This window comes from Macrotis lagotis, chromosome 2 (genome assembly GCF_037893015.1).
Source record: "Macrotis lagotis isolate mMagLag1 chromosome 2, bilby.v1.9.chrom.fasta, whole genome shotgun sequence".
Classification (NCBI taxonomy): domain Eukaryota; kingdom Metazoa; phylum Chordata; class Mammalia; order Peramelemorphia; family Peramelidae; genus Macrotis; species Macrotis lagotis.
In genome coordinates this window covers 38201788-38228667 of record NC_133659.1, presented here as the reverse complement: position 1 = coordinate 38228667, position 26880 = coordinate 38201788, and the positions used below count along the sequence as shown (strand labels likewise).

Genomic DNA, 26880 nt, shown 5'->3' with positions numbered 1-26880 from the left:
AGACAGTGAATGCCCAGGGACTGAGACCCAAGTTCTTTGACTCATTGTTCATCTCTGGCCCAGCATTCTCATCTTGCCTGCTCTTTAGATGCAGAACTGAGACCCTTAGTTAAAATAGGGTGGTCTGTCCCTGTTGTTATCCTTAAAAAAAAGAAAGAAAAGAAAAAAGTCTCACTGGCTACTCCATTCGTCGAGCTGAAATTAGGGGGAGAAATCACCTCTTCTTTGTTCCATTCAGTAAATCTTTGTAAAACAACTATGATTTGTACAGCCTTCTCTGCAAGACCTTGGGAGAGATTCAAAAGTGTCAACAAGATGAGACTCTTTTCTCACCAAAATTACAGTCTTGCCTTATGTCATGAATACTGGAGGAATAGGTTAAAAAGATACTTACAAAAGAAGTATCTAGCAGATTTTTCTATATTCTGTCATACATAAGCATTTAATAACAACTCAACAAATATTTATTGAATTCATATAGGATGATAATTAACAGCTGGCATAACTTATGTAGTGCTTTTAGGTTTGCAAAAGTACTTTACATATTTGAACCACCCAATAACACTGTAAGGTAGCTGCCATTATTATTTCCGTTTTATAGATGAGGTGATGTTGAGACAAAGGAGGGCTAAGTGACTTGCCCAGGTTCACACATCCAGTAAGTGATTTTAATTCAAGATCTCCTGACTCCAGTCCTCTGTACCAGAACTGGCATGTAAATACAAAACCAAAAACTCTCAAGAAGTATCTATTCTATTGGAGAAGATGGAACATAGAATCTACCCATACCTCCGTCTCTTTTCTTCTCACTCCCTTCAGGCTAGTTTCTGACCCCTATCATTAAACTAAAAAAGCTGTCTTCAAAGTTACCAGACATTTCTGAAATTGCCAAATCTAATGGCCTTTTCTCAATCCTCATGAGGCTTCTTGGAAGCATTGTCCCTCTTAATTACCCTTTACTCCTGAATGTTCTTGCCTCTCTGGACTTTTGGGGACCATTCTTTCTTGGTTCTTTTCCTGCCTGACTTCTCTTCATTCTATTTTGTTGGAAAACTTTTTATAAAGACAACAGGAATGAGACTACATACATACGTAAACACATGTGGACAGATGTTAACACAAATTCGTGTGTATGTAGGTATGCTCACACATATTTGGAGGGAGAGATCCTTAGTCTTTCTCCAGATCTCTCTAGTCCTTCATCATCATCATCTATATATTGAGCATCTCAAACTAGGTGTCCAATTCTTGTCTCCAATTTAACATGTCCAAAGTAGAATTCATTATCTTTTCCCAAAAATTCTTCTCTAGTTTTGAGGACACCATCATTCTTCTAGTCACCAAGTCACCATCCCACTCCTCACTCTTACTCTCATGCCTCTGATCAGTGCCAAATCTTGTTTCTTTTTCCCCACCATATCATTCCTCTTTGATTCCTTCTTTTCATCACCTTTTATCAGGTCTTCTTCACCCTTTACCTGGAATATTGCAGTCACTTCTGATTTGATCTTCCTATCTCAAGTCTTTCTCAGTTCCAATCTATCCTCTTTAATTGTAGATCTAATCATGTAATCACTTCCACCACCCCCGACCCCCCAGCCACTTACTGAGCTGTAGTAGTTCCCTATTACCTCCAGAATTGAATACAGGATATCCCCCATCTAAAAACTGCACAAAATCTTATATATAAAGCAACCTGCTTAGTATTTGAAACTCTTTACCAACTGACCCCTTCATATCTTTGTACTTGTCTTATGTCTTCCTTCCCTCTTCACATTTCCCTTAACTTGACAGAGTACCCTAGCCCTTTATAAATGTTTATAATGACTGACTGACAGATCTACATGCTAGTGCTTGTTATATTGTAAACATTTAATAAATGCTCATTGTTTGATTAATTGAATGTCCCAACAGATGTTTGATTTCTTTTTAACTGTTTTTATTAATTTCTCTTTTTTTCAATCACTTTTTCTTCCCAAGGACTCTCTCCTAGCCACCCACAATTATATCCCCAATCCCCCCACAAACACCCTTAAAAATAGTTACAATCCAGGAAGTCAGCTCAACTCTTTAACCATGTCTGAAAATGTTTATTTATTCTACACCTCTATTCTACCATTTCTAATAAGCTAAAGGACCAGTTTAAGTCATTATTTGTCATTGCTGCATTGATCAGAATCCTTTAACTCTTTACTCTGAATTTTTCATGAGATTATTTTACTCCTTGAATTGACCTGATTACAAGTCTGTACATCTATCACATATAGAAAATAAACAAAAATTACATGTGTACATATGAGAATTTATATATGTATACATATATGAGAATTATGTATATATGTATATATAAGAGAATTGATTAAAGGGTATGGGAAGAATAAAAACATGTGTTTATATATCATATATAATAATTACAAATAATTATGTGATAATAAAGTGTATTGTGTCTATATTATAGACATGTCTTTAATATACAGCATATACTCAAACATTTTCTCATCTTTCCATATAGACATACATGTTATTATTACATATAACATATATACAAATACATATAAAATATGTCAGCAATCAGACAACAGGTTTTAAGCCTGGGTAATAAATATTTATAAATATTAAAAGATGAATTGACAAATACTTTTTGAGCCCTTTATACAAGGTCTTATACTGATAGTTACTGGTATTGATTTAAGACTTGGTCATAGCTCTGAGTGGATTTACATGATTTTAGAAGTAGGCATTCTCAGAATCTTGGTCGTCTGCCATTTTGTTTTTGTTTTGAATGACCCAGTTAGTTTTAAATAGCCATACTAGTTTCATTTTAAACAACCCTATTCTCATACTTTTTAAAATAAAGGACACCAGATACAAATATAGCTGCTAAACTGGAACTTGGAACTTCCTACGAAAGCAGGATGTGGTGACTATAGGATTTGAACAGAAAAGTTGAAATTTCCAAATTACAAGTAAAGAAATACCCAGTTGATGCAGATAATTATTAGGGAAGTGGGTTTGGAGTCCATTCATTTTACTTGCCATTTTAAATATTTGTTTCTTTAGGACAAGATTGAAGCATAATGATCTTAGTAGCTTAGTAGCTTACTTGTTGCCATAAATAAGTTTGGAGTTTCTGTCTGCCAGCTGGTGGTGAATGCTGGCCATTTTGGCTAGCCTGGTGATCATTAGAGGAATCCTCCACAGTTAGCAGGCTGGTATGATTTTTTTAAAGAAAAGATAAACAATGAAATAGGATAATTATTCTGTAGCCACCACATTGGCTCTGTAAGTAGTCTGTGGGTGTTCTGAGAAAGGCCACCACTTATTAAGGTAATTAAATTTGGAGTTGTTACTTTGGTGTAATGCTCAGTGATAATAAACCAGATGCAGGTGTTTATAGATTTTAAATTATCTTTTGTGCAGCATCAGGAGGAACTCTAATAGCAGCAAAAATCATAATCCAGGGTTTCTTTGCCTGGAATCTGCAAATTTATCTTTTAAAAATATTTTATAACTGCATTTTGATATAATTAGCTTCCTTTGTAAACTGCCCCATTTTATTTTATGCATTTTAAAAAAAATTATTGGGAGGAAGCATCCATGACAAAGAACAGTTTCAAGGTCCTGGCCCTTATACAGCCTTCCCAGTAATTCTTGGTCCACATTCCTGGGGAGACTAAAAATCTGGCTAAATGAACGCCTTTGTGGTTCCCAACTTTGAGAACACTTACTCATGATTTTTGATAAATGGAGGAAGGACTAAGTGGCATCAGGTCCCTCGATGTGATTCTGCAGTCCTAGGCCTGTGGCCCCATAGTGCAGGGTTTGCCCAGGCTGAATCTGTGGTCCATTAACGACTTCTGAGTTATCCCTTACAGAGCAATGGATGAATTTCAAGACAGGATCCAGTCCTAACTGTAATTGAAAAGTAAAATTAAAAGGAAATTAAACTCTGAGTAACTGAAGAAAGTAACATTAATCCTTTAAAACTGATCGTGAATTATGCTTTAGTTGAAAGGTGGGAACCTGCTGGACAAAATGTAGTATGCATTGATATTCAATGGATCACGCTATAGCAAATATTCTTAACTTGGACTCCATAAACTTTTTTTATATTTTGGTAATTATCTCATAATTAATTTTCCTTTCTAATACTGTGCATTTAAAAATATGATTCTGAGGAATCTAAATAAATCCAAATAATCATAGTAAGATTCTAAAACACAAAAACGTTAAGAAATCCCACTCTATGGGATTTGCTTAGTAGTTTTGCTTTTGTCACTAGAGAGAATTCCTATTTTTTGACTGGGGTAGGGGGGTGGGGAGGGTGAAGTACTTTGCAAGCTAAAACAAAAGAGATCAGTAAAATCCATCTGTTTTTTTTTAATTTGGTAAAAGGCCATTTTTCAAGATCCCTAATCTCCCCCCTTTTGATACCATTTCCTCACACAGTTTAGTGCTATACCCAGTATCCCAAAAGTAGAAGGGGCAGAAAGGCAAGGACACATTCTCCAAAAAAGCAGTTGATGGATGAATTCATTCACACTAAGGCATGTGTTTTCATAAAGTTTAATATTAACCTCTCTCAAGGGCATTTACATTTTAATAGGGGACCAAGCCCCTATTTAGCTTAAACCAACGAAATCTCTAGTTGTGAAATTTCTCTTATCATCAAGACTGAATGAGCACTTGATTGGGACTTAGGGAGCCTACTTTGGATATTGGATCTTACAATTAATACCTATATGACCTTGAGCACATCTCTTAGCTCTGGGATTCATTTTGCTCATTTATAAAATGAGGGTTGAACAAAATGTCTTCTGACATCTCATTCTTCTAACTCTCATGATCCTAAGAAGATATAGGGATTAGCAGGTGGGCTGCCTGATCCCTAGAAAATAATACTGTATTAGAAAGAGCCCCCTCCTACTGATTACAGTGATAATATCTGACATATATATAGCATTTTGTGAAGATAAAGCACAGCATTATCTCACTTGATAAAACATTTATTGCAGAATCCTACTTGTGGTGCCTTGGCCATCCTTCCTATGAACTAGGATAGTTTAGATAGATTGGTTGATAGAAAGATGTATAAGATAGGTAGACATGAGAGAGGAAAGGATGGATGGATGGATGGATGGATGGATGGATGGATGGATGGGTGGATGGATGGATGGAAACAGATATGTAGATATATACACAGGAGAGACAGGATAATAGATAAACTTTTAGATAGATAGTATAGAGGAAAGATTTATAGACAGACAGATGATAAACAGGATAGATACATGAGATAGAGATATATACATGCCTATTCAACATTTATCTAATCCTACCTTATGTTATTCATATCTTCATATATATATATATATATATATATATATATATATATATATATATATATATAAAATTTCCCCAAGTTCCTATATTTTACAGATAAGGAAAGTAAAAAATTCTTAGAGACAGAGAAAATGCCTAATATCACATTCTACTTAGCAAATAGTAGATGGTCAGGAAATACTCAGAAGATTAATAAATATTTCATTACTCATTTTCTCCTGCTTTCCATCCTACCTGCATTCTTTAGTTCCCTTCTCCTTCAAGGGGCAAAGAAAGGAAGCCAAACAGAGAACTATAATAGTTTGCTCTGCAGGTATATCCCTTGAACTCCCAGTTTATCTATCTCCCAGTTCTAGTTAGAATTATATTGAGTAAAGGGATAGATGCCAAAAGTGGTTGACTGAGTGTGAAGTTCTTTTAGAGAGAAAACTGAATGAGTTGTTTGTCTCCTTGTAGTAATGAGTTGTTGGTTTTTGTTTTTTCTAGGAATGTTCACCCTTGCAGAAGTTGCCTCTCTCAATGACATTCAGCCTACTTACCGTATCCTGAAACCATGGTGGGATGTATTTATGGATTATCTGGCTGTTGTTATGTTGATGGTCGCCATCTTTGCCGGAACCATGCAACTTACCAAAGATCAGGTGGTCTGCCTCCCAGTATTGCCATCCTCAGTAAATTCAAAAGCACACCTTGCATCAGGAAATGCTGACATGACCACCGATGTCCCGAAGTTTGAAGTCTCCACAGACCAAGACCAAGGTCGGTGGACAACCAAACCCACATCCCTGGATGAGGCAGTTGCCATCACCTCTGGCTCACCTCTCAGCAGGGCCAGCTCACCTCACACAGACTCCCCAGTCCCAAATCACGAGGTGAGAAAGGAGATCAAAGATCCTACAGGTCGGAAAACTAACTTGGATTTCCAGCAATATGTATTTATTAACCAGATGTGTTACCATCTCGCCCTTCCATGGTATTCCAAGTATTTCCCTTATCTTGCTCTAATTCATACTATTATTCTTATGGTCAGTAGCAACTTTTGGTTCAAGTATCCCAAAACATGCTCAAAAGTAGAACATTTTGTTTCTATATTAGGAAAGTGCTTTGAATCTCCTTGGACTACAAAAGCACTATCTGAAACAGCTTGTGAAGATTCAGAGGAGAATAAGCAGAGGATAACGGGGGCTCAATCTCTGCCAAAACATGTGTCCACTAGCAGTGATGAAGGGAGTCCCAGTGCTAGTACCCCCATGATCAACAAAACTGGCTTCAAGTTTTCAGCTGAGAAGCCAGTGATCGAGGTCCCTAGTATGACTATTTTAGATAAAAAAGATGGGGAACAGGCCAAAGCCCTGTTTGAAAAGGTCAGAAAGTTCCGTGCCCATGTGGAAGACAGTGACTTGATTTATAAACTCTACGTAGTCCAGACCGTTATCAAGACAGCCAAGTTCATTTTCATTCTCTGTTACACTGCTAACTTTGTCAATGCCATCAGCTTTGAGCACACTTGCAAACCCAAGGTGGAGCACCTGACTGGCTATGAGGAGTTTGAGTGTACCCACAATATGGCGTATATGTTGAAAAAACTGCTCATCAGTTACATCTCCATTATTTGTGTCTATGGTTTTATCTGTCTCTATACCCTCTTCTGGTTGTTTCGGATACCGCTGAAGGAGTATTCCTTTGAAAAGGTGAGGGAAGAGAGCAGTTTCAGTGATATTCCAGACGTCAAGAATGACTTTGCATTTCTTCTACACATGGTTGACCAGTATGACCAACTGTACTCCAAGCGTTTTGGTGTCTTCTTGTCCGAAGTCAGTGAAAATAAACTTAGGGAAATCAGCTTAAATCATGAGTGGACATTTGAAAAACTCCGGCAGCACGTGTCTCGCAATGCCCAAGACAAGCAAGAACTGCACCTTTTTATGCTCTCGGGGGTCCCTGATGCTGTGTTTGACCTCACGGACCTAGATGTGCTCAAACTGGAGCTCATCCCAGAAGCAAAGATCCCAGCCAAGATTTCCCAGATGACTAACCTGCAAGAGCTCCATCTGTGCCACTGCCCTGCCAAGGTGGAGCAAACAGCTTTTAGCTTCCTCCGAGACCACTTGAGATGCCTTCACGTCAAATTCACTGACGTGGCTGAGATTCCAGCCTGGGTGTACTTGCTCAAGAACCTTCGGGAGTTGTACTTAGTGGGCAATTTAAATTCTGAGAACAATAAGATGATAGGACTAGAGTCTCTGCGGGAGCTGAGGCACCTTAAAATCCTCCATGTGAAAAGTAACCTGACCAAAGTCCCGTCAAACATCACAGATGTGGCCCCGCATCTCACCAAGTTGGTCATTCACAATGATGGCACCAAGCTCGTAGTACTCAACAGCCTTAAGAAAATGATGAATGTAGCTGAATTGGAACTCCAGAACTGTGAGCTGGAGAGGATCCCCCACGCCATCTTCAGCCTCTCTAATTTGCAGGAGCTGGATCTCAAGTCCAATAACATACGCACAATTGAGGAAATCATCAGTTTCCAACATTTGAAAAGACTTACTTGTTTGAAGTTGTGGCATAACAAAATTGTGAACATCCCCCCCACCATCACCCATGTCAAGAATCTGGAGTCCCTTTATTTTTCCAACAATAAGCTCGAGTCCTTGCCAGGGGCAGTGTTTAGTTTACAGAAACTCCGATGCTTAGATGTGAGCTACAACAACATTTCCGTGATCCCCATTGAAATAGGATCCCTCCAGAACCTGCAGCATTTACATCTCACGGGAAACAAAGTGGACGTTCTGCCCAAACAGTTGTTTAAATGCATTAAATTGAGGACTTTGAGTCTGGGCCAAAACTGTATCACCTCCATCCCAGAAAAAATCAGCCAGTTTTCACAGCTCACCCAGTTGGAACTGAAGGGAAACTGCTTAGACCGGCTGCCGGCCCAACTAGGGCAGTGTCGACTCCTCAAGAAGAGTGGGCTGGTGGTGGAAGATCACCTCTTTGATACTTTGCCAACGGAGGTTAAAGAAGCATTGAACCAAGACACAAGTACCCCTTTCGCAAATGGGATCTGAGTAGAAATCACACATACCCGCCCCTGGGTAGAAAGACTTCTTAGTTTGCAAATACTTGTAAACAAGTTATCACAAGATGATGCATTAGGAGGAGAGACACCTTTAAAGGAGAGAGAATGGGTGAGAAAGAGGGTGCGAGAGTGAGAATGAGTAGAAGCTTGATAGGAGATGTAACAGAGTGTTCAGTGTTTGTAGTGTTTCGGGACAACATTTCCAAATCTTTTTTCTTTTTTTTTTTTGTGGGAAGGGAAGGACAAATTATAATCACTAATCTTGATTTCTTTTTAAATTGTAACTTGGATGCTGCCGCTGTTGAATGTTTACAAATTGCTTGCCTGCTAAAAGTAAATGATTAAATCCACATTTTCTTACGATATAACCCTCTCCTTAGGTGTCTGTATTTATTTGGAGCATGAGCAATAGACCAATACTTTGATTAAATAAAGCCCCTAAAAAGCCCATATGAGGGGCATTTTTGTTATCATTGCTTTCCTTCTATTTTGATCTAACGATCAAATTCTATTTCTTATAAAACGTACAGATTTAATACACATATGGCTCAGTATATCCAAGCCAAAGCTTGGTTTTATAGCTCTCACTTTTCTGGGGACTATGATATATAGAAAAGAGACAAGACCAAGGGACTACACTTGTGATTTCCTTGGTACAGGGAATTCTCAGATGAAGGGATCCCCCTGCCCTCAACAATTCAGGTCAACACTTTCTCTGCAACTAATATGCTTTAAAAAAGACTTGCCTAGAGAACTCGAATGTTAAGTGACTTGTCCAGGGTCACACAATCAGTGTATGTAAGCAGCTTAACTTGAATCCAATTCTTCCTGACTTCAAAACCAACTTGCTAAGCATTATCACATGCTGCTATGGTTTTAGGGATGTGACTTTTAAAAAATAAACATTTTTTAAAACACACACCCTCTCTAGCTGCTGCTTTTATTATCATATTTTTCAACTAATTAAAATCTGCCCCTCTTTCTTCTATATCCTCTCTCTCAATTGAAAAAGAGGAAAAAAAGGCAAAGCCTTGTAACAAACACATATAGGAAGCAGAGCAAATTTCCACATCAGTTACATTCAGAGATTATGTAAGTCTCATTCTGCCCTTCAAGTCCCCTCACCTCTCAGGAAGTGGGTAGCATGTTTCATCATGAGTTCTCTGCCATCATGATTGGTCACAAGCAGGTACTTTAACAAAGATGTTGACAATTTTCAACAATTTCTCCTCTCAACAATGTCTTACCAATAATTAGAAAGTGTGCATTATTTAGAAATGAAGATTAGTTTGGCCAAACCCAACCAAAGTAAATTAAGATTTTGTGCAGTTGATCCCACACACATTGCATTTTGCTCAAAGTAAGATACAATACTCTTTTTCAGTGATTGTGGTAATAACATGAAAAATTAAATAGTACTTTAATTCAGTCCACTTTTGAAAATATTAGCCTTTCCCATGTAATTGAGTGACAAGTGGGTGGCTAGGTGGCGCAGTGGATAAAGCACCGGCCCTGGAGTCAGGAGGACCTGAGTTCAAATCCAACCTCAGACACTTCATAATGACCTAGTTTTGTGGCCTTGGTCAAGACACTTAACCCCATTTGCCTTGCAAAAAACCTAAAAAATAATAATTGAGTGACAAGCAGTGTTTCTTGTGTTTGGCCGTATCCAAGCAAGGTCATATCTCAGGAAATGTCAACAACATTCACCTCTATAAAGGGCTGCCACAGTCACCTCTTCAAACACTCAGCAATGGTTTATAAGATCACTGTGAAATATTTTTCAGTTCCCTCTAAGCCCAATGAGCTATTTCTTAGCCCAGACTTTCAAGGTGATCTCCAGGAAATAAAGAATTCATTTGAAAGAAAATTCAAAACTGGTGGAAGGCCATGTTCAATCCATTGGAATATACTCATTTTGCATATTTTGGTAAATGTTTACTCCGGTAAACACATAGTACCCTCAGCACTTAGACTTTGCCCTTCATTTCATTTCATGGTGTTTTGTTCTCTAAGTGTATAATAATTCTTTTTCTCATGTCCTAATTTGTCATTTAGCCCTAGTGGCCTTTTAATGTTTTTTACATTGTTAATAAGATATTATAAGACCTTTTGCTATTTCCTTTTTAGATTGTCTAAAGTGCTTTTTCTTCTTCTATTTTCACTTAAAAATTTTTTTGTTTTTTTTCTTTTTTTTGTGATTTTCCCCTTTTGTCCTGATTCTTGTTTTGCAGCATGACTAATATGCTTTTGCTTGATTTTTTTATCCTCAGAATTAAAGCCAGTTTGCTTTATTATTCCTAAAAAGTTAGCTGACTCTTTACACATAAGCTGCATTCCAAATAATCATTTTATATTTGTTTTTCTTCTATATATACCTTCTGCCTCAGAGAATCCCCAGACAGAGCTTCTTTTAAAAACAGAATTCATCTAAGTATGAAGTAAAAGCATAAATATTTGACTCTTAAAAATTCCAAAATGCCCAAGTTTTGCTTTCATCAAGAACTTTAGAGATCTTTTTCTCACAACTACCTTTTCCTTTCCTTTTATTCCCACCTGCACCCCATTACCTTCCCAATCTTTGGCAGAGAAGCAACAGATCAGTGTCCAAAGGTTGACAACAAAACTAAGGTCAACCTCTGAGAAATGGCATATTTTGGTTACAGAGAGAGATTTTTTTTTTACCCTCCACTAAAGTAGTACTAATGTCTCCTTTAGCCTTAACCAACAAAAAAGGATAACTTTTATCTTTTAGGGTATGAGTGAGCACCATGAAGAATATTTTGCTTTAGACACCAAATCATATTTGGATGAATATCTGTCTGAAAGTCAGCCAAATTTGAAGGGTCAGTTGTGAAGGGTTGAACAATGTCTTCATAATTTCTTGCCACCATAGGAAAAATTGCAGAAAGAAAAGAACAAAATTAAATTCATGTCTTTCCCTGTACCTGGTAAGAACAATGATCATCAAGTGGAGTTGATCCCAAAATAGGCCCCAAATGAATTAACAGCTTTCATCCTCAGGTCATGACCTAAATTAGACTTCCCTACGTTTTACCAAAAGGAATGAGTTGAAAAGATTTTATAAAAAAAGATGGTCAAACTGTTTCAGGACCAGAATTCACACCTGAAACATCCATCTCCTACCTGTGCTTGTTGTCCTGGAAGAACAAGATGCTAAGGGTACACTAAGGTACCTCAGTTATACAAAACATGCAGCTGAGAAGTTAAGGGCTAATTTTGTATTGTGATTGCTATGGTTACATGTGGATTTCATTATTTTGTTATTTGTTTGTTCTTTCTTTAATAGTTATCTGTTTTCATGTCCTTTGAGTCCTGTGGATTGCAAAACCTCATAGATGTCCAGTTTAGGGGAGCACTGAGAAAGATTGCATGCTCTATGAGGACAGGATCTGTGTCTTAATTATCTTTTGCTCTTTAGTACTCAGCACCATCTCTGCATTTCATAAATACAAGCTTACCATAACTAGCATTCCAACAGATGCCAACCTCTTTTCACTGCACCATCAGTTATAAATCATAACCAGGCCAACATGGTCCAATGGAGTACTGACTCAGTAGCCAAATAACCTCCCTTTAGGTTAACTTTCCTGTGTGTCTTTAGACAGGTCATTGAACCTCTCTGGGCCTCAGTTTCCTCAAATGTAGAGTAAGGGCTTTGGACTAGATGGCCTTGGAAGTTCTTTCTGCTTTCAAATCATTGAACTCACCATGATGTTTCAAAACCTTGCCATTAACCATGCTCCTATCTCTCATTCATGACATCATTCCTCCAGAACTGATAACTTTCTGTAATGTTTCACATAAGATGTTTTTGTGAAACTAGTGAATAAAGTAGCATTACATTTATTCAGGTTGATGATTTTTATTTAACCCAAGGGTTCTTAACTTTGAACTTTGTTACTTTGATAACTATATTTCAATTTAATTTCAATAGAAAATATTTCAATATAATTATCTTCCTTTGTAATCCTATATATTTTATACATTTATTTAAGTTATTATTCCGAAAAGGGGTCCATAGACCTCTCCTGATGGCTTTAGCCCATTAATGGTTACTCATACTCCTGATGGCTTTAGCCATCAGTTGGTACCAGTGGTAGTTCATGCCTATGGTATGAAGAAGCTCTTGTTGACCAGCCAACTTTCTTGGTGAACAAGATGCAGAACTTCCTACTTCCCAACCTTCTCCTTGAAAGTATTAGTTGATTTCATCTAATATAAATATAGATGATAGTAGATCGTATCACCCAAACCTCCTTCCATTCTTCCATCCATGCTCTATATGTAATCTATTTCTATATCTAGCAGTAAATATGTAGAGATGGATAGAGAGATATAGATGTAGAGCTATATCCTCCCCCCATCCCCATCCATTTCCCTGATCCCTCGGACTTCATGCCTTTACCTGGCCTCCCACATTGTTAGCAGTGCTTGGTACATTGGTTTATTTAGTTAAAATGCCCCAGTATCCCTTTAACCATCTCCATGTCCAGGAATGTTGAGTCATTCCATTTAGAACTCTAAATAATGCCTTTGGATTTGGAAGTTTCTACAGTAGCAGAAATTCCAAGATTAATGGGAGGAGGTGGGAAGGATGTGGAGATTAGCATCAATACCCATTCTTCAATGTTAAAACCCTTCAGCAATGTTTATTTCTTAATCAACACTTTGGGCTTAAAAACAAATGGGTATTAGCTGTCTCCACACCGTATATACTAGAAGCAGACATAGATTGCAGAATTTCTATTAGCTTAATGGAATAAACTATTAAAATGATTTCTTTGAACTTTGCCACTTTTACATTTACTTACTTTGAATGTAGCATTCCTGACTGGTATTGCAGATGGCCAACGAGCCTCAGTTGTGTTATTAAAGTACCCTAATAAATAGAAATAAAGGAAAATTAGAGAAAATTTAGTGTGAAATAGAGGCAATTAAACCTATTTTCATAGTGCTGTATGTAATGTCTTTTTGATAATCCATATATAATTTCAAGGAAGGGGAGGGAAGGGTACCAGCACTGATACTTTCTTCTGGCATTCTGGTGATGTGCTATGAAAGAGCAGCATGACCAAAGATACATTTGGGAAGCTGCCTTGCACTGGCCCTGATCTGAAGTAGTGCACTTACTCTGTAGACAGTTTCATTGATATAGGAGTTGTCTTGAAGACGTAGGTCCTGGCTGAGCTTCCTTTCCCTCTCTGTTGGGTCCACTTGTCCTCCTTTACAATTGCCTGACTCCACAGTCATTGTCTGATAATTGCTCATAAAAATATGTTGGCAACTAAACTGATTGATGAAAAGAATTCATTGATTTGCTTCCCCATATGTGGTCCCTGGTGTACATGTCCTACTTAATGTATGTACTTTAGGTGGGGAGGGAGGAGAAAGCATCCTCTGAATTTAGCACTGAAGACCCCATTCTCTGCCGTTATGACATACTTAAGGATCCTGTACTTGAGTTCACTGCTTTGTAGTGTCTGATGAGGACAGGTTAAATTCATCAATGTAGCAGGCACCACTATGGCTGTCTATATTATTCTTTCTAAAGGTATCCTTGTGGAGGAGGGATTAGTTGTATTCTGATTAGCCCCAGAGGGCAGAACTTAAAGCTCTAGATAGAAATTGCAAAGGCTGTATGAGAGGGAAAACAAAAACATTCTAGTAATCAGAGCTGACAGAAATTGGACCAGACTTTCCCATCAGGTCTTCAAGATGGATATATACTGATCAGGTATGTTGTAATAAGGGTTCTCTGTTACGCTTGGGTTGAACTAGATCATCACTGAGGGCGCTTATGGCTTTGAGACTATAATTCTATGAAATGTGTAGTGGAAATAACACTAGGTTTGGAGTCAGGGTTTATATGTCAGCTCTGTCACCATCTGGGTGACCGTTGACAAATGACTTCATTTCTCTGGAGTTCACTTTCTGTCAAATGAGGTGAATTGGACTCAGTGGTGTTAAATGCAAATACAGCCCTCCTGGATTTTGATTTAGAAAATTTTCCATTAGTTTTATGCTTTCTTATTTTTTTTATTTATTTTGTTAAATGTTACCCTATTACATTTTAAACTGACTTGGACAGCCACTTGGCGATGTGATTGATAAGATGGAATAGATGACCTCTTTCAAGCTCTAAATCTTTGATATCATGAAATGTTGACATTAACCAATAATTTGGAATTCACTCTGGGCTTGGAATTTTCAAGGAAGTCAAGAAAGTTGTCTGTGGACATAAGCTCACCAGCCTTTCAACAATCTAGGAGCTTTGTGATGGAGTGACCCTCAGATACTACCAAAACATTCTGGTCTTTCTACAATCCATTCTTTTTTTTAGGTTTTTGCAAGACAAATGGGGTTAAGTGGCTTGCCCAAGACCACACAGCTAGGTAAATTAAGTGTCTGAGACCACATTTGAACCCAGGTACTCCTGACTCCAGGCCGGTGCTTTATCCACTACACCACCTAGCCACCCCTACTACAATCCATTCTTCAGTTAACAAATAGTAAAGGAGATTCTAGGGTTTAACCTGGTGGGTTCAGTATTGTTTTTCTGTCTTTAGGGCCCACTCTCTGTCTCTGACTAGAGCCAAACCCTCTAAATGTATAGTACAGTACAACTTTGCTATTTTCTACCTCTGTGGCCCAGGGCAAATCACTTACCTTTCTTCCCTAGGCCTGTTTTCCTTATCTATAAAATGAGAAGATGGGAGCCCTAGAAAAACCCGAAGGTCCTACATATCTGATCCAGCAAATCTATCTGAATGGATTTGAAAGATGGTTAAGAGCTCTATTTCTTGAATTTCTCTAGCAAGTTTTAACACATTCACAGGGAGTGCCAGGCCATTGGATTCAGAAAGATATGTGGAAATCACCACATACAGAGGCCAAATAATTTATCCTCAAGGATTAAGTATCCCAATGTTATACTTATGTAACTCCTGGCTCAACAAGTCTAAGGTTTGACATTCAAAACGGAAATTTATAATTGTCTTTGCTAAGACTATTCTATAGCAGTTGCTCTGTCCTATTGACCCAGTCTTTGCTACCCATGATCCACCTCCAGGCAGCCAAAGTCCAGCAAAGGTCTGCTAAGGCCTATACTCCAATGTGTCCTTGAGACCAGTGACCCACAGTTTTTAACATTCACCTCCCTGGATAAAATCCCAAGCAGCATCCTCTCAAAGATTTCCTGGCAGCTTCTATGTCATTAATTCATCCCAATAGAATAGTCCTTTTATCAACTGACTCCCAAAACAAAGACTGTATTAACAAAAAAGCTTCTTTCATGAGAAAGAAGTAATAACAAACTCTAGGAAGAGATTTTTCCCCCCCTTTGAATAAAAGAGCTCAGCTTCTCATCACAATCCATATCTAGTTCAAGCCAGTTTGGGCTTGTAGTCATTGATTTATAAGTTCATCTAGTCCAAGCACTGCATTTACTAACTTTAAAAAGATACCCCTTTCCCCCCAAGAGTGAGTAAATCACAGAGCAAATGATTTATCCATAGTCAAGACTGTCAGGGACAAAAACAGGATTTGAACCAAGATACTCTGACTACTTCTGGGGTCTTATCCTGCACTCTCCTATCATCATATATTCTTCCCCATCCCTAGAAAGGACTTTCTTTTCCCCCATCCTATATCCTCCCTTTCTGCCTGGAGCAATTCAGGTATCCTCCAATCCAAGAAACCTCTGATATTTAGATTTATTACAGTGATTAAGAAAAGTAGTATATCTACAATAGTCTGCCCATGTTAAATCTCATCTTGAATTTTGCATTCAGTCCCAATTGCCATCTCTTGGGGGGAAATAGCATAAACCAGAAGGCAGCCAGAATGGTGAAGGGTCTTAAAATCATTCATACAGGAAAAAGGGGTGAGTATTTAGCTGGGGGGGGCGGGACTAGATTTGGACTCAGAAGACCTACCCTGGAATCTTGACACTGTGACTTAGTACACGTGTGCCCTTGGGCAAGTCATAACTTCTCAAACCTTAATATCCTTCCTTATCTATAAAGGAAGGAGTTAGAGTAATTATCCTCTTAACATCCCTTCTAGCACTACATAGCTCCTATGTCATGACATGCCTTCAGATATTTAAAGGGTTGCCATATGGTAGAGGGATTAGGCTTGGTCCCAAAGGGTAGAACTAGAAACAATGGGTGGAAGTGCAAAGAGGCAGATGTAGGCACAATGGAAGGGAAAATTCAGTAGAGGTCTATAAGCAAAGACAGTTAAGTCCTATGATGTTCATGCATATCGGACAGCTCTACCTTTCTAACTTGTTTCCTTCCTAGAGATACAGTGTTGGGGAATAATGATAATAAAACTGATGTTTATGTGGCTAACTAAGGTTTGCAAAGTGTTCCTTTATTTTCTCATTAGCTCCTTCCAACGAGCCTATGAAATAACTACCAAAGATATAAGTATTCGTACTGAGACTCGGTGACTTACCCATAGTCCTATAGCTATTAAGTATCAGAGGTAGAGACACATTCCAGGCATGGTGGATGGTGAGTCCGAGATGAGAAATGAAGTCTGATCAGAGAACAGAGAGGAAACCTGTTTGCTCAAATCACAGATTATGGAGGTGGCTGGTGAATGGAGGGGAGTAATCACTAATCGAGATGGAAAACTAGACTGCAATCAGATTGAGGAGGGTTTTAAAAGCTAAACAGGAGTTTTAATTTTATCCTCTAAAAAAGTGGGAAACCACCAGAGTTGATAGGAGAGGTATACAGTCAGATCTGTGTGTATACACGATGTAGTGGTGGATAGAACAAGGAGAGACTTGAGGCAGGGAAACCAGTTAAAAGGCTGTTGGAATATTTAAGGTGAGAGAAGGTAAGGACCTGAACAAAGATGATAGGAGAGTGAGTGGGGAGGCGAAATCAGATTGTAGAGATGATGTAGAAAGAACAAGATGTGGCAACTGATTGGATATATGAGCTGAGGGTAAGTGAACAGCCCAAACTAATTCCACAATTATGAATCTGGGTTCCTACAGTGGTGGTGACTTTGACAGAAACAAGAAAATTTAGAAAAGGAGAATGTTCAGGTGGGAAAGATGATGAGTCGGGGCCATCAGGTAACTTTTTGGCTAGAGCATTGACCCTGGTTTCAGATGATGATGATGATGATATTTGTCCTTCATTCTTGAAAAAGCCCTTGACATCAGGGAAGGATACCATGACATGCACATGAATCAGATCTGAATGAGGGGGTACTGTGCTAAGTCACAAGCTTCACTTTCTCCTCCAGAGCCGTTTGGGTCCAGTGACCAGAGATGAATCAGTCCAACTGGAGATGACCCTGGATGTGGGGTGGTCAAAGTTAAGTGACTCACCCGAGGTCATACATCTAGTAAGCATCAAGTGTCTGAGACTGCATTCGAACTCCCCTCCTCTTTACTCCAATGCTCTATCCACTGCCCCATCCTAACTTCTCTGTGTCACCTGGGCAAGTCACTTAATCCTGACTATTTAAAAAAATGACTTAGTTTTGGATATTTTGTTTTTTTAATGTCTCTGGGGCATCCTGTTTGAAATGTGCAATAGAGAAGTGGTGATGCAGGGTTGAAACTTGGGAGAGGTTGGGCTGGAGAGAATAGAGATAGAACTAGAGAGATCTGTGAGTCAGCTTCAAAGAGATGATAGTTTAAACCCCTAGGGAATGATGAGTTTACAAAAGAAAAAATGTATAGAAAGAGAAGAAGGCCTAGGGCAGAACCATGGGAATACCCACATTTAGTGTGTACAATATGGATGATGGGCCAGCCAATAAGTCTGAGAAAGAGAGGTAAGACAGGTAAGGGGGTGAACCAACAGAGAAGAGTATCCAAAAAGAGCCTAGTTAAATGTATCAAATGAAGCAGATAGATCAAGAAAATATTAGAATTGAGAAGAGATAATCAAGTTAACAATTAATAGGTCACTGATAACTTCAGTAAATTTGAACTCAAGTGTTCCTGTCACAAAGTTCAGGATTGTACCCATTGGGAATCATTGCCTTGGTGTTTGAAGAGTGTTCCTTTTTTAGGTAGGAGCTGGCCTAGATGGCCCCTCAGATCCCTTCCAACTGGAATTCCCTGATTCTGAAATTTCTCATAGCATTTAATTATAGGATTAAAAAATTTTAAGTTGGAAGAGACTCTTGGGGACCATCAAGCCAATGGGGTCTTAATGTACCCTATGTAAGCTTGTTTTTAAAAAGCATTTAAATAATTGCATTTCCAGTAGTTTCCTTTGGAATCATGCTATTTTTTGCACTTGAAAACTATTCTGAGAGGGGGTTCATGACACAAAAAAAGATGTAAAACTTTTTGATAGTCTAATCTTATTTAAGAGAGAGAAGAGAGGAGAGGAAAGGAAGAATGGTGGGAGGGATAAGAGATGGGGAAGAGAAATGGGAGAGGAATAGAGGTGACAAATACAGAAACGGAAAAAGAGTGAGTCAAGAATGGGATAGAGAGAAGGGTAAATGAGACAGAATGAAAGAAGGAAGGAGGGAGGAAGAGAAAGAGATGGAAGGAGAAAGAAAGTGAGAATAGAGAGGAGGAAAAGGTTTAAGGAGAAAAAAGGAAGAAAGAAGGGGGAGAGAGAAGGAGTAAAAGAAGGATGGAGGAGATGAAAAGAGAAGGGGAGAGAGAGGGAAAAGAAAGGAGAAAGAAGGAAGGAAGGAGGGGCAGAGAGAAGAGAAAGTGGGACAGTAGGGCCAGATTGCCAAGGTCTCACCAGCTAGTAAGTAGCAGATGTGATTCAAACCCTAATTTTAAGTGACCCCCCCCCTTGCTTCACTTATCAGTCGCTTTCTTGTCTCATAATCATTTCTATAGCTGTCTTTCTCTCAGCTACCCCTTAGACTGTGCTTCTCAAGTGCAAAAGCTGGATCATATGTATCTTCAAATTCTCCAGATCAGTAACTTCTATATAATGGACACCAAAAACTAGAAAGCCAGTCTCAGAGTCAAAACAAAAATAAATAAAATCCTTGGTTAAAGTCCTTCCTCTGACATGCTGGTTGGGTGATCACTTAACCTTAGTATCCCTGGCCAACTGGCAAGTTGCCGATACCCATCTCACATGGACCAAATGAGATTTGTTCAGGTGACGTGAACTGTTTCCTTCCCATCCTGATGGATCAGAGGGAAAGGAGCCAGTCAGGTATAGTATGTGTTTTGAGGAGAAAAAACAGGTGGGGACCCCGACTACAAGTGGCTACTTCTTCCTTCAGTCACCTTTTCTTAAATCCTGATCGATGTCTAAGCAAGTCTGGGGAGTATGGTAATCCCATGAGCACTTCTTTTTAAGGAACATGGGCACTGGGGACCCTAATAACCCAATACACTGTTACACCACCTTCAGCCCAGGCCTATGTCAGGGGCCATGCTGCACTTTCTTGGAGGATGCTGGTTCCTACCCAAGATGCTTTACAAACTTTATCCCTCTCTAGCTTGCCTGCTCAGAATGCTGTCCAAGAGATGTTAAATGACTTGCCTAGGGTCACATAGCTAAAAAAAAGTGGGTGAGTCAGAATTCAGATTCTCCAAGTCCATTATTCTATCCATTATGTCACTGAGCCAGGGGAATCTAGTGAAGTTTTTTTTTCCATTTGTTTTAGCATTTTTTTTCCACACTGGCTGTTGAAAAACTATCTGGAGAGTTATCTAGAGTCACAGGCTCAAAGATTTAATCTGGAAGGGATCTCAACCCTACCCCCTTAATTTTAGAGATGAGGAAATAGGGGCTGGGGAGAGGGATTCAATGACTTGTTGAAGGCTACCCACAGGTAGTAAGTAAAAAAGTAGACTTCAAGCCCAGGGGGTGAAAAGAAGATAGGGTTTGGAGGTAGAGGATCTGAGCCTCACCTGTTTTAACTTCCTAGCTTCCTTTCAATCCATCTATACACAGGTTTAACCAAAATTTCTCCTGCAATTAGAGATGCCTGTTTGGGGAGGGGAAGACAGAGATGGTGAGATGGGTAAAGGACAGAGGAAGAGAAAGAAGGAAGGAGAGAGGAGGAAAAGGGAAGAGAGGAGGGAGGAAGAAAGAGAAGACAAAAGGAAAAAAGAATGAGGAAGAAGGGAAGAGAGAGGAGAGAGGGAAATACTTGGTTAGCATCCTTTTCATGACAACCCTTCGTCTTCTCAGAAATGAAACCATTCAACTCCACTTCCTCAGGATGGAATGAGGACATCAGTTGAGACCCAACAGCTCCTGGAAGAGAAACCCTAAATACAGTTTGTTATTGATTCATCATTTGATTCTCGGGCTGTCAGAAGACCCATCTCCAGTTCTTTGTCCTTGCCAGCCTCAGACACTGGGGGATTTTTGGTTTGTTTTTGCAAGGCAATGGGGTTAAGTGACTTGACCAAGGTCACACGGCTAAGTAAGTATTAAATATCTGAGGGTGATTTTGAACTCAGGTCCTCCTGACTCCAGGGTCAATACTCTAGCCACTTTGCCATCTGGCTGTCTCCTCTCAGACATCCTTCTGGTGTAAGATGGTATTCGAAGGCAAGTGAAAAGAATTCAAGGCCCCAGCTGCTTCTTGAAGTCAGAGAAGAAAAACAGTGCTTTTAAATCTGTATTGACATCAAATAATGCACATATGCCCCAAGCAAGGATTTTTAATTCTTTAGTATTTAAACAGAGAGTTTTGATCTTCCTGAGCATCTGTCTTCAGTATTACTCTTTGCTTCCTCCCTAGAACAGTTGGCAGACATAAAAGGGCAATGCACCCTGGGTAACTTAATTATCTTCCCACCCTAAATATTGTAGACATCCTGGTTTGGGGATTGTCCCCATCCCTATTTTCATACAGTGGTTTAATCAGAAACAAAGTGACTTCTTAGCATTTTGAGGCAAAAACTTATGGGGATACTGTATGTTAAAATCTTACAGAAACTCTCCTCTTCCCTTTATTATCCCTAAGCGTGAAGGTTAGAACCAAAATGCCACATTCAAAAGGAACATGCCCAGAAAGGTAAGTGCTCAGACACACCCTCTAACATTTGTCAGTGGCCTCAGGGGCTGTGTGACTTTTACTCCTACTGAGACATGTCAAGCCAAGATTGGTTAACCATGGCAGCCCAGCCAAAGTTGCACCATGCCCACCCCCACCCTTCATCTTGACCTTTCTTGCTACTGGCTGACTCTCTTCTTCTGTTGATGGTCCCTGGACTCCACCATCTGGGCCAGGGCATGAGTCGGAAATTTGTGGTTGGTGGTGGGGAAAGGGCAGGTTTCATTTGGAAGAAACTGGTTTGAGAATGGAAGGAACAAAGGCTGGAAAAGTTAGCATCCCCACCCCTGCCAATATATGTACACACACACACAATCTCCAGTTTTGAAATTCAAAGCCTCCAGCATGTCCTGATTTACTTCATGTCATTTCTGACCTCTGAAGCTTTTGTGGCTATGATCTGTGGACTTCCCTGAAATGAGAAACCCAGATAAGTGGAATATTATTAGACAATACACGTAACCTCAATTTCTTCGCTATATCTGCTCTTCTCCTAGGTGTCTAACCTCTTTCATTATCAAACTAAAATTGTGAAGACTTTCCCAGCACTAAGTATCTAAAAAAATGTTTCCAAAACAAAGAAAATGGTGGTCTATAGGGGAGAATATGGAACAGAAATCAAATGATTATACACATAGGACTGGAAGAGACTTAGAATCTATTTAGTCCCTACTCTCATTGTACAGGTTGAGCTATTTGTCCAAAGTCTCACAGAGAGTATCATAATTAAAATAAGGGAAAAAACTGATAATGTTTATCCTTCATCCTCAAAGAGGATTATGATATCATGGAGGTGATGCTATGACAAGCACATGAATTAGAAGTGGTGGGGGGCTGTGCTAAGTCACCAACCTCATTTTTCTCCTTCAGAGTCATCTGGATCTGGTGACCAGATACAAATCAGGATGACTGGAGATGGCCCTGGATGGGTGGCATTCAGGGTTAACTGACTTGCTCAAAGTCATACACAGCTAGTAAGTGTCTGAGGTTGGATTTGAACTCCTGATCTTCTGACTCCAAAGTCAGTGCCCTATCCATTGGGCCACTTAGCTGCCCAAGGGAAAAACTAAGATTTATATGAACAGCTAGGTGGAGCACTAGATCTGGAGTCAAAAAAAGTCTGAGGTCAAATCCTGCCTGAGACACTTACTACCTGTGCAACCCTGGGCAAGTCACTCTCTTGGCCTCAATATTCTCATCTGTAGGGCCAGCTAGGTGGCACAGTGAATAGAGCACTGGCCCTGGAGTAAAAAGGACCTGAGTTCCAATGTGACCTCAGACACTTAATAATTACCTAGCTGTGTGGTCTTGCACAAGCCACTTTAACCCCATGCCTTGCAAAAAAAAAATGGAAAATATCCTCATCTGTAAAATCAGTTGGAGAAGGAAATGGCAAACAACTCCATGATCTTTGCCAAGAAAATCTCAAATGGAGTCATAAAGAGTTAGGCACAATTGAAATGACTGAACAATAGATATCATTTAATTCTTGTGATAATTCTCAGAAGTAGTGATATGATTTATCTCACTCTACAGATAAGGAAACTGAAGTTATAAAGGTTAAATAATTTATGATGGGTCACATAGCTAATAAATATCTAAGGTCACATTGGAACTCAGGTCTTCCTCATTCCATGTCCAGTGCTCTACCCACAGCCTTCAGATTAGAATTTAGGTGGCATTGAAAACAAATCTAGCCCTTTTCCCCTCTAATCATAAAAATCTGAGGTCAGAAATGAGGGCAGGGCCCTTAAATTTGCTTTTAATGCTTACCAAATAAAATCAGCATAAAACTGATGCAGTAATACTGTCATCTCCTGAACAGATGAAGCAATGGGCTCAGAACAATTAGTGATTTGCCAGTAGTCACATAGCCAATAGGACTTCAAACCCAGATCTCTTTGAGCTGCAAAAGCAAAAATGTTTCTCATTCTCAATATTGCCTAAGTTTCAAAGGCTTCTCTGGACCAAGGGTCAGAAATCAGGATCAACCCCACAGAGAGCAAACACAGATAAGAGACTCTGGTCTCCCTGTTTTCTCCCCTCCCTTCCCTCCCCAGGACTCCATCTTTGTTACAAATGTGTCTCCCACACCTTTCATAACCTGTTCTTAAACTTAAATAATAAATGTCAATTTATCATCCTCAAAAAAAAAGCGTCAAAGGCTTGTCTCTACCACCACCAGGACACACAATTTAGTATGAACAATTATGAGAACAGGTGTTGTCTGTGATGATCTGGAATTTGTTCCATTAGGAGGATGTTCTAGGACTGGAGTCTTGGAAAGAACTTGATTCGAAGCCTGCATCTATGTCAGCACAGGAAAAATTGCTAGCCTCAGTTTCCTCATCTGTAAAATAGGGATAATATGTGTAGTATCAACCTTGCAGAATTATTGAGTAAAATGTGTGACCTTGGGCAAATCTCAGCTTCATCTATAAATTGGGTTATTGAATGAATTAAATGAGAAACCTAAGTCAGCCTAAGGAAAGAGTGTTTCAAACTTCTTAATATACATATAGCATTTTGCAAGCTTCCAAGTGCCATTATAAATAACAGTTACCATAATTATTAGAATAAATTACATTGTGGTATCAAAGAATTGTAAACTAAGAAAGCTCGCATGCACTGAGGAAGGAGGGTTAAATAAAAAATGGTATCTAGAGTTAGCATTGCATTGTGCCATAAGAAGTAATGAATATAGAGTTTCGGAGAAACCTGGGAAGATGTATATGAACTGACCCAAAGTAAAGTAAGGAGAATCAGAACAATGTGTGATATAATAGCAATTGTAAAAGTGAACAGTTTTGGAAAATATAAGAAGCCTAATCAGCACATGGCCAAAACAATATCAAAGGATGGCTCCCAGTATAGAGAGGGAATAGAATAAATATGTAGAATGTGATATATTGGGCAGGGTGATAGGGAGGGCCGTGACAAATGTGGAAAATTGTTTTTCTTGACATGTTTTTTATAAAAGTTTTTTTCCCTTGTAGGAAGGAAAAGTGTGAGGAGAAAATAAATGTGTATTAATTGAAAAGTAAATTTTAGGGGGCAGCTAGGTGGTGCAGTGGATAGAGCACTGGCCTTGGAGTCAGGAGTACCTGAGTTCAAATCCAGCCTTAGACACTTAATAATTACCTAGCTGTGTGGCCTTGGGCAAGCCACTTAACCCCGTTGCCTTGCAAAAAAAAAAAAACCTAAAAAAAATCACAGCTGGAAGGGATCTCAGCATCTATTCCTACCTATCCAAAAGAACCTTCCCTAAAATATACACAACAAATAATGATCTGGCCTCTATTCAAAGACCTCCAATGAAGGGGAATCTGTTTCTTCCTCACAGACTCAATTAGCTTCTTTGCAACTTTCACCATCACTCTTGACCCTGCCTTCTGTCTACCATAACAATCAACTCCTGACAGAATATCTTCACTGGCAATTTCCCATGCCTGGAATTCACTTGCTTCTCACCTCCATCTCCTAGATTTTATGTTTCAGCTAAATTTCAAGTTTCAGCTAAAGACTCACCTTCTGTAAGAAGGTAGTGCCTTACCTCCAATTTTACATTTATATATAATATATAATATACATACTATAATATAGGTATATGAGCATAAATACATATAATACGTATATTAAACAGATAGATACATGGATAGATAGCATCTTCTTTGCACATAATTGTTTGTATGTGGTCTCCTTCATTAGACTGTAAGATCCTTGAAATCAGGGATTGACTTTTTAAAAATGTGGGGTTTTTGTTTTCTTGCTTTTTGCTTCTTTTATATCCTGAGCACTTAGAAAAGTGCTTACCACATAATAATAATAATAGCAATAATAGCAACGACAATAATAATATGACTGACTGGAGTTAGGTCCCTTTTCCACATCATAATCCTTTAAATATTTGAAAATAGCCCCTTCAGTCATCCTGTACCCCTTCCCTCTACCCTGTCTATTCTTATGGCTAAATATGCTTAGTTCCTTTCATTATATTAAACATTTCTTTCTTTCTTTAAACTTGTGTACATGGCCAGTAGTGGACTAGATGAATCAAAGGATATGAACAATTGAGTCACTGTTCTTGCATATGGCTATCTTCCACCAATAGTATATTAGTGTGCCTTCCTACCCACAGTTCTGCCAACATTGACTATTTTTTTAAGACTGGGGTGAAGAGAAACGGTCCTCTCTATAAGTTCCCAGAGCGAGTAAAACCTCAGAGTTTTAAATTTGAATTTCTCTATTAGTGCTTTAGAAATAGAGTAGTATAATTAATAAATAGCCTTTAAGGTCCCTTCAGGCTTGAATTCATTATGCCATGGTCCATGTTTTCATATGGTAAATTATAGTTTGTCATTTTTCTTTTGAAAACTCTTGATTCATAGCCTTGGATCATTTACCTATTTGGAAAATTGCTATCATTTATGAGCAGGAAGTGTTTTGTATCCCTTTCTTGTGAATTTATTTCCAATGAAGGTTTTCTCACTGGAATGACCCATGTTGAGGTGTTCTTATTTGCTGAAATCTAGGCTGGTATCTGACAGTTTTATTTAAAAGTAAGAATGTCTTTGATATTCTCTAAATAAAGATAAAATTTTCCAAATTACTTTTAAACTTATAAATTACCCAGGAGTCTTTTATCAGCCTTATGGCTGGAACCGGATGAGAAGGAAAATTGATCCCATTTCTTTTGTTCATCATCAGTGACTGTGTGAGAGATTTAGAGGAAGAGGGCTGAAACTAATCACTCCAATGAAGATTTCTGGATTACATACAGTTTTTAGCAAACCATGTAATTCATGTCCTCCATAGCTGCAAATAATTGGAACAACTGAATAGCAACTGCATGGCCATGAGAATAGATGCCAAAATATTTATAGCAGGGCCTTTTTGTGGTACAAAGAATGGGAAGCAAAGTAGGTGCCCATCAATTATGGAATGAGCAAGCAAGTTGTTATACTGAATATAATGAAATAGTCCCGCACTGTGCAAAATGACAAACATGAATTCATGGAGGCAAGGAAAGGTACACATGTAACCAGTGCAAAGTAAAGGTAGCAGAATTGGGGAAACAATGTGCCCAATGACTACTTCAATGGAAATGAAAAGATAAACAATTGAAATTATCCTGCGAAATTATAATGATCAAGGTTAGTCCCAACAAAAAGATGTGAGAAAACACCTCCCTAACTTCTTGACAGAGATAGGAGATTGTGGCTATGGAATATTACATATAACATCAAGCTTTTTAATAATTTTAGTTAGTTTTATGAAACTTTTCCTTTCCTTCTTTAAAATAAGGAATGACTCCCTGGGAGGTGCTTGAAGACAGAACCATTGAAAAATTTAGGTTTTGAAAAACAGAAGATATCAATAGAAAAGTAGTTTAAAAATCCAAACAA

General features: G+C 38.7%; 1 protein-coding gene across 4 annotated transcripts in view; it reads left to right on the top strand.

Moving 5' to 3' along the window:
- Positions 1-26880, top strand: part of LRRC8D (leucine rich repeat containing 8 VRAC subunit D) — a 193714-nt gene that overhangs the window by 132619 nt on the left and 34215 nt on the right. For 3 of the 4 annotated variants that reach the window (XM_074221708.1, XM_074221706.1, XM_074221707.1), the window contains one exon: positions 5827-10497. The exons of the other annotated variant lie outside the window; for it this stretch is intronic. In XM_074221708.1, the coding sequence (XP_074077809.1) occupies positions 5829-8411 (2583 nt within the window). In that variant the 5' untranslated portion in view covers positions 5827-5828 and the 3' untranslated portion in view covers positions 8412-10497. Of the gene's footprint in view, positions 1-5826; positions 10498-26880 lie in introns of those variants that run through there. 4 annotated transcript variants of the gene reach the window in all.